Source organism: Natrix helvetica, assembly GCF_964273705.1.
Source record: "Natrix helvetica genome assembly, chromosome: 11".
NCBI lineage: Eukaryota > Metazoa > Chordata > Lepidosauria > Squamata > Natricidae > Natrix > Natrix helvetica.
This window is the reverse complement of record NC_138562.1, coordinates 2,504,453-2,519,346: the sequence shown is the minus strand read 5'-3', so window position 1 is coordinate 2,519,346 and position 14,894 is coordinate 2,504,453. Positions and strand designations below refer to the sequence as shown.

General features: G+C 44.6%; 1 protein-coding gene across 2 annotated transcripts in view; it reads left to right on the top strand.

Annotated features, from left to right (window-relative positions):
• The window catches only part of ABCB7 (ATP binding cassette subfamily B member 7), an 89,149-nt gene that overhangs the window by 51,884 nt on the left and 22,371 nt on the right, over nt 1-14,894 (top strand). For both annotated transcript variants that reach the window (XM_081963714.1, XM_081963713.1), the window contains exons 5-8: nt 7,902-8,034; nt 8,873-9,141; nt 12,467-12,555; nt 12,637-12,724. In XM_081963714.1, coding sequence (XP_081819840.1) covers nt 7,902-8,034; nt 8,873-9,141; nt 12,467-12,555; nt 12,637-12,724 — 579 coding nt within the window. The remainder of the gene's footprint in view (nt 1-7,901; nt 8,035-8,872; nt 9,142-12,466; nt 12,556-12,636; nt 12,725-14,894) is intronic.

The following is a 14,894-nucleotide window of genomic DNA, read 5'->3' as shown; positions in this document are numbered from 1 at the left end:
CATTTATCTAAAATGGTAGATTCTACCATTTTAAACCTGCTTGAGCAGGGGGTTGGACTAGAAGACCTCCAGGTTCCCTTCCAATTCTCTTATTCTATGTTCTATTATATATACCAGGGATTGGTAACCTTAAACACTCAAAGAGCCACAAAGGTCCTAACTGGAAGCCCCCCTTCAATTCTGGAGCCAATCAGAAGTCTGGTTCCCCCACCATAAAGTCTCCTCCTAGTGCAGTCTCCTTTTTCCTCTACCTGTCCTAACCGAAAGCCCTATCAATTGTGGAGCTGACCGGAAAACCCGCCCCTTGCCATAGAGTCTCCTCCTGGCACGCCATGCTTTCCCCACCTAACTGGAAGCTCCTCTTAAAATTGTGGTGCCGACCGGTGACAGGGAGCCGCAGCAGAGGGATGAAAGAGCCACATGGGTCTCCAGAGCCACAGGTTGCTGACCCCTGATATATACATAAAACTACTTTTATCATCATTTAGTTTGCTTAACTCTCAATATAGAGTACTAATTGTGTTTATGACATGGTTAAAGTCTTGGGAGGTCTTATTGCCCAAGTTGCCATACAGGAAGAGAAAGCCAAAGCTGCAATGATAGAAGAGTAGAGTAGAAATTTTATTGTCACTTTAAATATACACTAATCAGCATACATTAAAATAATTTTTTGTAAAATTCAGCTCTCAAAAGATAAATATTATACATATAAACATACATACATAAATGACACAGAGAAACATTACAGTCTAGTTCTGATGTATACATATACATGGGGGGGGGGGGGGAATCCCACTAGTTTACAAGACTGATGGCATAAGGAACAAAGCTGTTATAGAATCTAGTAGTCCTGCTAGAAATTCTTCAAAACCTCATCCCAAAGTGGAGCAACAGAAACAGACCGTAAACTCTGTTTGTGTGAAGTCTCTAACAATGCTTCAAGCTCTAGGCACATAGCATTTATAAGCAGCATCCTGAATAACGGGAAGGGAGCTTCCTATAATCTTCTCCGCTGTCCTCACCACTCTCTGTAGGGACTTTCTATCTGAGGCACTGCTGCCACCAAACCAAACAGGGATGCAGTTTGTTAAAATGCTCTCAATGGGGCCTCTGTAAAAAGTGGCCAGGACAGAAGGAGAAAGATGTGCTCTCCTCATCCGATGCAGGAAACGCAGACGCTGCTTTGCACGCTTCAGTAAGGATGGCGTCAGGAGAGACCAGGGCAGATTATTAGTTATCTGCATCCCCAGATACTTAATACTATTGACCACCTCCACATCTGCAGCCTTGATGCAAAGTGGAGTATGACTACGTCGGCTCTTTCTAAAATCTACAATGATCTTCTTTGTTTTGTTAACATTCAAAACCAAGTTATTTTTATTGCACCAGCCCACCTGAGCTTTCACCTCCTCCTCATAAGAATTTTCATTGTCATCCAGGATAAGATGGAAGATGGAACAAAGAAGTATGAAGAACAGGTGAAAGATGGAATGAAACTACTACAGATTGACATACTAGGCATCAGCAAATTGAGATATATATTTCAGCCAGAAGATCACACTGTTGGGGCATGAGACATAAAGAAGGAATAATCTTGTTTTCATAATTAAGGTTACAGTAAGAACAATATTCTTCTATAATGCAATCAATAACCAGATAATATTAATTAGACTTCATGGATATCCCTTTAATATGACAATCATTCATATTCAGTTTATGTTGCAATCACTGATGCAGAAGAGGAGGTTGATGGATTTTTTTGATGAATTTGAAAGCGACAAAACAGCCAACCGAGATGAGCTGCTTGTGAGTGGAGACCGGAATGCCAAAGTTGGAAATATTAGATATACAGATCAGGAAACCACAGTACAGACAAAACGTGATAAAAATGGATTGGCTCCAAGTTGGCAAAAAAGTAAAATAAGACTGTATGTTCTTGCCTTATTTATTTACTTACTCAACTTAAATGCTGCAGACATAAAGGAAGCTGGATTGCTTTAAAATGCGAGCTAGAAACATCAACAACCTGCTCAATGCTGGTGACACTTCTCTGATAGCCAACAATGCAGAGGATTTCTGCTTCCTCCAGGAATAAAAGTGAAGGAACACAGTGAAAAATGGAACCAACAGGAGACCAAACAAATGACAGCAGGTATAACAACTAATCTCAGAAATGATAATGAATATATTGAAGAAGTAGATAACATCTGCCTTTTAGGATCAACATTAACTAGACAGAAAGAGGCAGTTAAGAAATAAGCCACAGACTAGTACTTGGAACAACAACAGTTGCAGATGAACATGAGATGTTTAAAATCAACAAGATAGAAATTGAATTAGATCAAGAATTTATCTTCCTTAGATCAAAAATGGTTCACGATGGAAGTTCTACACTTGATCTCAGATGCAGGATAAACTTAAGCTGCACTGCGGTGGTTAACATGAATAAGATGTGGAGAAGCAAAGATACTGATACAAATACAAAAAACAGGCTAGTTAGAACAATAGTCTTCCCTGTAATGAAGTATGGATGTGACACTTGGACACTAAGAAAAGAACTGATCAAAAAATTGATGCCTTTGAACTGTGAAGCTGGCACAAAGTATGGCATATAACAGTGATGGCGAACCTATGGCACGCGTGCCACAGGTGGCACATGGAGACATTTGTCAGGGCACGCGAGTCGCTGCCCTGTCAGCTGGCCAGTGCGCATGCAGGCGCTGGCCAGCTGAGTTCACCGTTTTTAAAAGCCATTTTTCACCCTCCCCAGGCTCCAGAGGCTTTATAGGAGCCTGGGGAGGGCGAAAAGAGTCTCCCCGCCCCCCACCCCCCCCTGGAGGCTTCAGGGACCATCCAGAGGCTTCCCTGAAGCCTTCGGAACGCTTAAAACGACCCTCCGAGCAAACCGGAACTTCCGGTTTGCTCGGAGGGTTGTTTTAAGCACTCCGAAGGCGTCAGGGAAGCCTCCGGATGGTCCCTGAGCCTTCAGAACGCTTAAAACGACCCTCCGAGCAAACCGGAAGCCTCCGGACGATCCCTGAAGCCTCCGGGGGGGGCGGGGGAGGCTCTTTTCGCCCTCCCCAGGCTCCTATAAAGCCCCTGGAGCCTGGGGAGGGCAAAAAAACCATGTAAAATAGGGGGGAAGTGGCTGTAGTGCGCACATGCGCACTAGGGGGGTCGCGCATTGCATTATGGGTGTGGCACGCCCGCACACAACCCCCCTGCACTCCCCCCAATTCTGGCACGCAAGCCAAAAAAGGTTCGCCATCGCTGGCATATAACATGAGCAGCCAGAACGACCATCAGAGAGGTGCTGAATTGTATAAAACTAGAAATATCACTAGAATCCAAGTTCACAAGACTACGTCTGATTTACTTTGGCCACGTCATGCATGCAAATTCATTGGAGAAGGCAATGATGCTAGGAATGGTTAATGGGTCAAGAAGGGGCAAGCAAAGAACTTGCAGCATTGATAACATCAAAACTGATACAAAGATGAACATCCATCAACTGAAAGAAGCCATGTTTGACGGGGTAGCATGGAGAGTACTTGCCTATAAAGTCGTTAAGAGTCGGACATGACTGGATGACTAAAACTACTACCAGTGCTTGGAAGAGCACTCATGAAGACCTTTGAGAAGATATTCAGATGCCACAGTATCACAGCATATCAGAATACTTGAAGCAGTGATGCTTTCTGTGTCTATGGAAACTAAAGTTGGATTTTGAAGAAGCAGGATAGGAAGACAACACTTTTCATGTTTAGTGTTGGAAAAGATCAACACCGATGATCAACACCGGCATGGACAGCCAAGAAAACAAGAAAATGGATGATCAAACCAACCAAGAGGCCTCACATGACCAGGCTTAAATTATTCCACTTTGAAGCTGTAGGTTCTAATTCTGGGAAAGAGAAGAAGAGGCTGACCCGCATCAGGATGGAGGGACTCAGTTACATTTATGATGAATACACTGTTGGATGACTTCAAAAACCAAGTTAAGGTCACACCATCATGGAGAAAATCCCTGTGGTCATTAAGTCAGTACCAACTTGATGGTGGCGCATAATTTAAAATTTCAACTTAGAACCCAGCATTTTCTATACTTCTGTAAATACTGAAGGATTCTTTTCTAGAAAATCGATTCTTGCTTGTATAAGCATGGCCTGGCTCCAAAGAAAGGCATTCTAATTTTATTTGCCTAAAGAGATATTTAGCTGCAGCTTGTAGTGGTTTTCGAAGTTATTTGGCAATTACAGACTGTTTGAAAGCAGAAGGGAATTTAAAACCTATTTCTGCTTTTAGAAAACATTGAAGTAATAGTTTTCAACTCGTAGGTGAGACTCAGAAAGAATTCAGGTAGGTCATTGAAATGTTTGTAAAATCTTTAATACTTACCATAAATTTTGGGCAAAGTGTTTCAGGTATGAAAAGTTTAGAACCCCTGAAAAGCAATTTATGGATGATCACGATACCTCCTGGGAATTCCTAAAGTGGCTCTCTGGCAAAATTCATTTTAGTTGTTAATCAGTCACTGGTAGGGAGGAAGGTAAATAAGCTGAACGTGACACTTTTGATTTTGACAGATAGTGAGTGGTGAAGGAGAGGGAAAATGAGAACACAATGGGATGTAACATTGTGGTGCCTCATTCAGATCCATACTTTTACCCTTTAGGAGTGGGAGAAACCAATTTTGAATTTTGTGTAAGCACTTTCAAAGGTGGGGCTACATCAGAGGAGGATAATTTTTTTTTTTTGCAAAATTATAGTAAAGCCAATTAATTCAACTGACAATTCAAATGGTGGGGGGCCATTACCCTTTTAACTTTGGGGAAAATGTGTACCTCTTAAAACTCACCATGGTGAATAGCCTGTTTTTTTATTAAATAGCAGGAGAGGGAGCTTTACAGAATTGTCATTATAATAAATGTCATTACTTCTGAATAGGCTCTCCCAGGGAAACCAGTTTTATGGCCTCTAAATGATGGTCACCACAATGTAGTGCAGATGGAGTGGTATTGTGCCAAAAACAGAAGAATGAATTAAAATTGAGTTTCCAGTCAAGCCGGACCGAAGGGATTTGACCAACGCTTGTTGCTGCTTATCTGAAAAGCATAGTTAGAAATTAAAATTGTAAAACAAAATGCTTCTTTTAAGCTTTAACATCTGTTGAACACATTCTTTAATTCCTTAGAGTTTTATGTCTGAATTTTCCAACAATCTGCTTTTTTCCCACTGACTCTGATTTGTGATTGCAACATTTTAAATGTGTGAAATCTTCAGGGATGTTGTGTAATTCTAATCCAAGTAAACCCCTAGAGGCAAAGCAAAATTCCAATATCAAATAGTGATGTGAAGCATTTCAGTTTCTAATAGCCCCAAAGCACCCATCGCAGTGAAGAGTTTAAGGGACAAAACGGGAGAAGTTCATGTGTCTCTCCCTAAAACTTTGGAATCTCTTTAATGAAGCCGTATCCTATTTGAACATTAGATTGGTGGTTGTGTTATTCAGGGCCTTTTTAGTGGTGGCCCTGGAAAAATGTATCACTCCAGATAGGAGGAATGTTCTCATATTGGTAAGCCTTAGTTGCTCTTCAGCATTCATTACTTTCTCACTTGGTATCCTTTCTGCTTGTATATCTGGATTAGCCAGGGAAGGGCAATCTCGCTGGTTCTACACATTGCTGTAAGCCATGATTAATTGGTAACCCAAAATTTGTGGTCTTGTATCACACAGTAGGCTAGAGGCTAAAGCAATCTCATTTGGGGTTAGTGTGTAATATGAACCTTATTTCAGAAGATAATGCTGGTCTCTGGCATTCACGACTCCCCAGAGTTGGCGCATGCCCTCGGTGCTTTTTAACGTCTATGTAAATCTACCGAAAGGACTTAGCCATCAATCTGTGCGCAGTTTACTGCCATAACTGCACTGACTTTAAAAATGTTACCTGATTCAACTGGCTTTTATTGGAGAAGTGCTCCTCTATTGATGTTTTAGTCCTGTGGGGATTGCTAGGAGTGTATTCAGTTGAGTGAAATAGATTTTAATGTATTTTATATTACATAAAAGTTTAAAGTGTTGCAATTGCTTTTTAAAATATTTTTTACACTTGTAAGTTCTGCTGCTGTCCTATGTCGCCTTCAGGCAGGTAGCTTAAAAATAAATAAACGAAGTTGTCCATTTGCTTATCTGTTTTGCTGTTTGTTGAAAGTAAATCAGGCTGTCTTACTGCATTTGGCATGGGGAAAAAGCGATTGCTGAGCTGGTCAGAACCCAATGGCGGCTGGTTGATTTTTGCAAAGATGGATGCAATCCAAAGTGCTCTGGAAAGACTTGAGAAGGAGGGAAATGGCTGCTTTTCCTCCAGCTTTTAAAAGGAGTGGCACATCAGAAGTGTTCTTGTGGTGCTGTCGTGGTTCTATATATCAGCACTGAGCAACCCAGAGGTGGATCACTACCCGGAATCCTTTTTGGTAATCTTCAGAACCTACCAGAACCACATTTCTGAGACACAGCAACATATCCCTGAACCTTGAAAGTGATACCTGGTTCCAGCCCCCCCACCCCAAATTGTGTATATAATTTCTCATCAAGCTGTGTCTTGTATACTAGTTAGGTGTCGCCAGAAGAAGGGGGAGGGAATATCCCCCTATAAATGGGAAACCGATAAGAATTCTTGGCCTCCTGTGTGAGTAATGCTATGAAATGATTACACTGAGCTGCTGCCAACTTTCAGGATTCAAACATACTAGAAAAACTGTGCCTCCCTCCCAACTACCATCCTGATCCATGCAAAGCACACACGCACAGAGTAAAGGGGTCAAAGGTTTCTTCAATGTCACAGAGGTTTTACAAGCAGGAGGCGGCAGCACAGCTGTGTGTGCAGTTGCACGTAGGCATTGGAAGCTCACCTGCAAAAGGTGCGGATCCAAATCAGGAAACGATAGCCAAGGTATACTGTGTTGCTCTCCATTGACCGCATGGTGCTGAATTCCTGCACTTGAACTGCACTCATTGTGCATTGTTGGCTAGACAATTTTGTCTTTTATTTTTCAAGCTCTTTTTAAAAAAATTATTCATGCGCTATATTTCATAGTTCTTATGTTGTGAGCTAGTTATCTGGTGTCAGGCAATGCCACGATTGAATAAGTTAAAATTAACAGTTGACTTTCATTTCTATCTTGGGCACATCTCCATGGTCACGGGAATAAAATTCAGATGCTTGGCAATTGACTCATATTTAGGATGATCGCAGTGCCCCAGGTGACCTTTTGACGAGGAAAGTCAATGGAGCGAATCTGGATTCACTTAACAACTGGGTTATTAATTTAACAACTGCAGTGGTTCACTTAACAAATGTGGCGACAAAAGTCATAAAATGGGACAAATCTCACGTAACTAATTTCTCACTTAGCAACATACATTTTGTGCTCAATTGTAGTCGTAAGTTGAGGACTACCTGTATAGGAATGTTCCTCTTCCTCCTAGCCAATTTTCAGGGATTAATTTCAGGTTCTGTCTGGCAAGCTTCCTGGTAACCTTTCCCCGTTGTGTCTTTGGAGGTACCAGGTTTTATCCTGGTTTAATGCCTGCCTTGTCGAGAAAGGCGATGGAGGTCTGTCCAGTCATGTCAACACTTTAACGAGTTCTTTCTCAACCAAGGGGAGTGGAGAGGAAGGCTGTTCTTTATGAAAGGGGGAAACTCTGGGCAGGCAGGCCTTGTACTCTTACGCTGTCGTGCCTGAAGGCCGTAATGCTCTGCCCGCAAGTAGACAGGGGCAAAAGATCACCATTTCAGCTTCTTCGGAGAAAACATTTATACTTCATAAATAAAGCATTTTTAGCATGTCCTGCATAACCGTATGCATACTGATCTTGCATAATATCTTATGCTTTTTAGGCTATGAACATAATGGTTCCCTTCATGTTTAAATATGCAGTCGACAACCTCAACCAGCTGTCTGGAAATGTTCTGAACCTGAGTGATGCACCCAATACAGTTGCAACCATGGCAACAGCTGTTCTGATTGGATGTAAGTGTGATGCTTTCATCTGCTGACAGGGGCTGACTTTATTCGGGAAGGCTTGGGAACGTTGGTGCACGTGACCTTTCACGGGGAAGCATCTGGGGTGAACGTTGCTTGCTGGGGTCTCTCCTACTTTGTTATCATGAAGAATGAACAGCACTGCGATTCTCTTGAGTTGGGTTATCTGCTGGAATAATAGCCTAGTCTCCAGGCCTGCTTTTGCATTGTCTTTTCTTTTTTTTTTTTAAAAAAAAAACACCAAATATCTGAAGATGAAATCTGTTTAAAAGTGACATACTGTTTTTTTCAGAGTATAAGACGCTCCGGAGTATAAGATGCACCAAGATTTTGAAGAGGCAAATTTAAAAAAAAAAGTTTTTCCGCTCTGCAGACCTCCCAAAAACGGGTCTGTTTTTTTGTCAAAAAGGGCATGCATAGCCTTTAGGAGACTTATAGAGTCTCCTGGGCGCTGGGGGGGGCGGGGGGCGGAAACAAGCAAAAAGTGGGCTTTTTTTGCTCGTTTTTGCCCTATCCAGCCCCCAGGAGCACTCTGGAAGCCGCCTAAAGGTTATGCACGGCCATTTTTGCAAAGGGGGCAGGGTTTTGGGAGGCCAAAAATGCTGTATTCAGTGTATAAGACTCACCCAGATTTTCAGCCTCTCTTTTTGAGGGAAATAGTTGTGTCTTATACTCCGAAAAATATGGTAACTGATAACCTTTGACTTCTCAATCCGGAAAAGTTAATGGGGAAGGAGGGAGGGGGTTATTAAAAACTGCTGTGGATGAATAAAGTAAAATTAATTAGACATGAAAGCCTTTTTCTTTCCCCTCCTCCTCTTGCCAGACGGCACCTCGCGAGCGGGCGCAGCGCTGTTTAACGAAGCCAGAAACGCCGTCTTTGGGAAAGTGGCCCAGAATTCCATCCGGAGGATAGCCAAGAACGTCTTCCTCCACTTGCACCAGCTGGACCTGGGCTTTCATCTGAGTCGGCAAACAGGAGCATTGTCCAAAGCCATTGACCGAGGCACCCGCGGCATCAGCTTTGTGCTCAGTGCCCTGGTGTTTAATCTGGGCCCCACCTTGTTTGAAGTTGGCCTCGTGAGTGGGATTTTGGTACGTGTCGTTTTCATTCCATTGCGGCACCAATCGTTGGTTTGAGATCCACGTCTAGCGGCTCTCGGATGTCCCTGGCACCAGGTGTGGCCCAACCCTTGCCTTTCCCAGAACCCTGTTGAAGGAAAGAGGAAAAAGAAGGGGTTAGAAACGCAGAGGGGGGCTGTTGCAGCCATCTAACGCGGCCCCACCCGCCCTTTGCTTCAGTTTCACCCCCTTTGAGAGCCCTGGTGGTGCAGTGGTTAGAATGCAGCATTGCAGGCTGACTCTACCCACTGCCAAGAGTTTGATTCTGACTGGCTCGAGGTTGACTCAGCCTTCCATCCTTTTGAGGTCGGTAAAATGAGGACCCAGATTATTGGGGGCAAGAGGCTGACTCTATAAAACTGCTTAGAAAGGGCTGTAAAGCACCATGAAGCGCTATATAAGTCTAAGTGCTGTTGCTATTACTTTGGCATCCCCAGGGCAGCTCTTGATGCTCTATTATTCTTAAGGAAATACACACGTAGAAAAAGTGGCCGCACTGGATGCTTATGGCTGTTAATCTACAAATAGAAGCATCCACTAAACATCGTCTGAATGTGATGCTGATACGGGGAGCTGCTAGGGTAAGCAGGAGAAGTTCCCAGGGTCTCTTTGAAGACCTCTCTTTAGCCGTAGAGCTGCTTCTGCATTATTTTAAGAATGGCATTTTCTGCAACTTAAATGCACCTGAGCTCCGTTTGTATCAGACTCATGCAAAACGTTTGAAACGGCCACTTTGCAAGGCAAAAGATCAGTCCCAACCCAGGCACGCAGAAGCCACTGAGGAAAGCCTTGGTAGCCGTTGCACTGAGCTTTAGGGAAGGAGCTGCCCTTTCCGGTGCTGGGAGGATGAGAGTATTGCTTGCCCCAGTGAGTTTTGCAAAAGCCTCCTTTCTGGCGCTTTTGCACAGCCGCCTCCCCTGCATTGCAAAATGCTGCCTGTTTACTGTTCAATGACAAGAGGAGCCTAACAGGTAGAGGGAGTCCTTGCTTGGTGTCCGTCACGACAGCCTCGGAAAGGGTGCTTTTTGCCCTGTCAAGCGTTTCTGACAATCGTTGCATGCGCCCCAGGCAGTCACATGACTACATTACGGATGCTGGGCTCGCATTTATAAGCATTTGCAGCGTCCCGTGGCCACGTGACCGTGATTTGCAACATCCTTTCTGGAGAAAAGAGAAAAAAATGGCCATTGGATAATGCTGCATTTGCTTAACGTCCGTGTGGTTCACTTAATGACTGTGGTGACTTGCTTTACAATCATTTGGTGACCCGCTTAAGGTTCACCTCTACGGCCAAAATTCCTGGCCCAATTTTGGTCCTAAATTGAAGGCTGACTGGATCTTCCCACTTCTCTGGAAAAAAAAAAAGCCCAGGTTGATAGCTTCTCAGAAATGCAGCACATAAGCTAAGAGGGAGCAATGCTCACAGATGATTGCCGAGAAGGCTAGCTGTCAGCATGGTTACAATGGCCCAGATGCTCCCTTTCTACTCCATGCTTTCCATCTGGTGTTCTCAGTATTCCACAGCATTTGAACCAGGTTGACGTTGAAGAGCATAATCCTCCTCCTTCCTTAAATTTAGCCAGACTTTCCAGCAGGAGATCCCCAAGCGTTGTGCCAAATCTCAAGCAGGAATGTAAAGACAGGATATGAAACCCATCCCCAAATCAAACAGTGGCGGCTTTTGAGTTAATAACGCCCGGTATCTTTCATTTAAACGGGTGGGGTTTGCATTGTGCCAAGAAAAGGAAATAAACCCTATTCTAATTGGAGCTTAAAGTGCGAAATCTCTCACAGCTGCTTCTCCCCACAGCAAATGCCAAGAAGTCACACATGACAGAGTAATAAGTATCATTTTAGGACTGTGTTCTTAACCTTGGCAGCTTGAAGATGTGTGAACTTTGACTCCCAGAATTCCCTAGCCAGCTATGTTATCTGAGGAATTCTGGGAGATAAAGTCCACACATCTTCAAGTTGCTTCGGTTGAGAAACACTGGTCTGAAGGAAAGAAAGAGAGGGGCTTTAGGGCAGGGGTCTCCAACCTTGGTAACAGAATTCCTCAGCAAAGCTGGCTGAGGAATTCTGGGAGTTGAAGTCCACAAGTCTTAAAGTTGCCAAGGTTGGAGACCCCTGCTTTAGGATGCCTTGGGTTTCTTTCCTGCCCTTGTTGCTGAGGGTGAAATGTGCCCAGAAGCTCTCATTCATCAGAGCTTTGAGGTCATGCAAATATCCCAGGTTGGACTCTCCCAAAACTTTCAACAGAATAGCAATTGTTCCTTTGGAAATCTTGGAGTCACTTCTGTGGGCATAAAATGTCATCATACGATGGGGCCTTATGCAGAGTTACAGCAGTGCCTTGCTTGGCTGCAGCTGCTTCAGCTCTCAAAAGTGTTGGGGTTTTGGAAATGAAAGACCCGTCCAGATTGAGTAATTCTTTAAGAATTATGACAAGAAAGCAGAATTGTAATGCTAAACTGCTACGTGACCACCAGTCCTTGGTGGCGCAGTAGTTAAAATGCAGTATTGCAGGCTAATTCTGCCGACTGCCAGTAGTTCAATCCTGACCGGCTCAAGGTTGACTCAGCCTTCCATCCTTCTGAGGTTGCTAAAATGAGAACCCAGATTGTTGGGGGCAAGAGGCTGACTCTGTAAACCGCTTAAGAGAGGGCTGGGAAGCATGGTAAAGCGGTATATCAGCCTAAGGGCTATTGCTATTGCTAACTCTCAAGACTGTTTTTTTTTCTACTATGTATTCAAAATGGACTGTGATTAATTAATTTGTGTGTGTGTGTGTTTTGAGAGCATGCATCAGAATTTTCATTTTTAATGTGTGCCAATGTGTACACACAAAAAGTAGGACAATAAAGGTTATCTTATCTTAATTGGAATCATTGCAGTTTATTTCCTGACACATTTGGTCATCTGCCCATCTTTTCCTTGAATCCTGGATTCCGTTCATTACTTCCATTCATTTCGGTTGCAAACAGCTCTCTGTACGTGCTTCTTGTAGAGAGAGATTCTTTCCCCTTCTCCGCTGCAAATGCTGTAGCTCAAGAGCACAAGTTGAGTCTTTGTATCTGAGAATCTGCGGCCTTGTGGAGCCGCTCCTAAGTGCACAGGGTGTCAAGGAGCAAAACTTCCTGCACCAGAATCTTTCCACTCCATTTCTGTTTGGCTTGTAGACAGTTATTACTGTTATCCCTTATATATGAATGCCTTGTCCAGAGAACCTTCTGTACATTCCTGTTCTAACTAAAATGATTGGAATGCCCTTTTTTTTCCCCTTTTCTCTTCCCTGCAGTATTATAAATGTGGTGCGCCTTTCGCACTCGTAACCTTGGGGACATTAGGAGCATACACGGCATTCACAATAGGACTTACACAGTGGAGGTAAGACAGTCCCTGATGGGATTTGACTGCCTGGTGGAACTGGATGGAAACAACCGTCCCTGCCAACCTTTTGTCTTGCAGAACTAAATTTAGGATCGAAATGAACAAAGCGGATAATGATGCAGGGAATGCTGCCATTGACTCTCTGCTGAATTATGAAACTGTGAAGGTAAGCCATTTGCATTTTTAACTTTTCATGTTGTCATTACTTGGGTAGACCTTATTAACAATGCATGCCGTTTTGTACCCTTTGCTCAAGAAAAAGATTTTTTTTTTATTCCTTTCTGCTAGGAACAATGACCAAAAGAATTACTCTTAGCCTAAATAGGTAAACCAAATGTCACCTACTTGGGCCCTAAGCTGTTGACTGCCTGTGTGTAATATAAGAATGCTGCTTCTCCTTTCATATTTTCCCTCTTGATTTGCTTCTTTAAGGAGCCAGGTGCTTTTTTCAATGAAAGGTCTGCTTAACTGTGTTTGACCAGCTGCATGGCAGTTTATTAATTCCTGTTCAACTGAAAGCAGAAATGCAAACCCAGAACCCAAGCCAGCATGGGAAACACAGTTTAAGGGCTAGTTAATGTGGTTGGCCTGAATAAGCTTCAGGTTAATCTCAGTTTTAAAAATCAGTATATCAAGAAGTACCATATTGAGACTATGAATAGTATAAACCTAGGCTCTGCTCAAAAATGCTTTTCTTGCTTTCAGCAAAAAGAAACAGCAGGTAAATAGATGTATCAAATGATGTATTTGCTGGTATATGACTCCAGAAGAATTAGCCAGCCCACTGTGCCACAGATAACCGGGTGCGAGTCCCTGTGTGTGAAGTGGGGCCCAGGGAGGCAGCTGGGCTTGCTGATTGTATACTTGGCTCCTCGCTATGCATCAGCGGCCCTGCCCGAGCTCCTCGAGGTGATCTCCGAGATGGCGGTTGAGACCCCCAGACTTTTGGTCATGTGGGACTTTAACTTGCCATCGGTAGGGGAAACATCCGAGGTAGCTCGGGAGTTCATGGCTTCCATGACAGCCATGGACCTGACCCAAGTAGTTCAGGGCCCCACTCACGAGGGAGGTCACACACTGGACCTTATTTTTATCTCTGGCCAGTGGAGGAGTGATCTGGGAGTAGGAGATTTAGTCGTTGCACCCTTGTCATGGTCAGATCACTCACTTCTCCGGCTTGACTTTCCATCCGATACCCCCCATCGCGGGGAGGCGGAACCGGAATGTCCTAGATGGTTCCGCCCCAGGCGCCTGATGGAGCCTGATAGATTCCAGACGGAGCTTGGGCCATGTCCTGTAGCCCTGACCACGCCCGGATGGAGGACCTAGTGGCTGCATGGAATAGTGCGGCCGCTGGGGCCTTGGACCGGGTTGCGCCTTTGCGGCCTCTCTCGCAGCAGCGATCCACCCAGGCCCCTTGGTTCACCGAGGAGCTGAGGGTTATGAAGCGCCGAAAGAGACGCCTAGAGAGCAGATGGAGATCGTCACGCTCTGAATCTGACCGATCACAGGTGAGAGCCCATTTACGGACTTACCTTGTGGCATTGAGAGTGGCCAAACGTCAGTATTGTGCCACTCTTATTGCGTCCGCAGATAACCGCCCTGCCGCCCTGTTTAGGGTGACCCGCTCCCTCCTTTTTCAGAGGCCGCGGGAAGCCCCTTTACAGGGTAGAGCAGAGGAGTTTGGGGAATATCTGCAGGACAAAATCGCTCAGATTCGCAGCGAGTGGGTCCCCTTTAGTGGTCCAGAAGAGACGTCGGAGGTGTGTCTTGAGGGATTAGGCTGGGAGGAGTTTGACTCTGTTACTTCCGATGATATGGACAGGTTGCATGGGCGACTGCGAGCCACCACATGTTTACTGGACCCGTGTCCCTCCTGGCTTATACTGGCATCCTGGGAGGTTACACGAGGCTGGCTCCAGGAACTAGTTAACGCTTCTCTTAGAGAGGGGTTCTTGCCGGCCGTCTTAAAAGAGGCGGTGGTGAGGCCCCTACTCAAGAAACCTTCCCTGGACCCGGCTATATTGTCTAATTATCGTCCCGTCTCCAACCTTTGCTTTTTGGCGAAGGTTGTAGAGAGTGTGATGGCACAACAGTTCCCACGCCACCTGGAAGAAATGGATTATCTAGATCCGTGCCAGTCCGGTTTCTGGCCCAGCCACAGCACGGAGACGGCTTTGGTCGCGTTGGTGGATGATCTCTGGAGGGCCAGAGATGGGGGCTGTTCCTCCATCCTGGTCCTATTAGACCTCTCGGGGGCTTTTGATACCATCGACCATGGTATCCTATTGCATCGTCTGGAGGGGCTGGGGGTGAGGGGCACCGTTTTGCGGTGG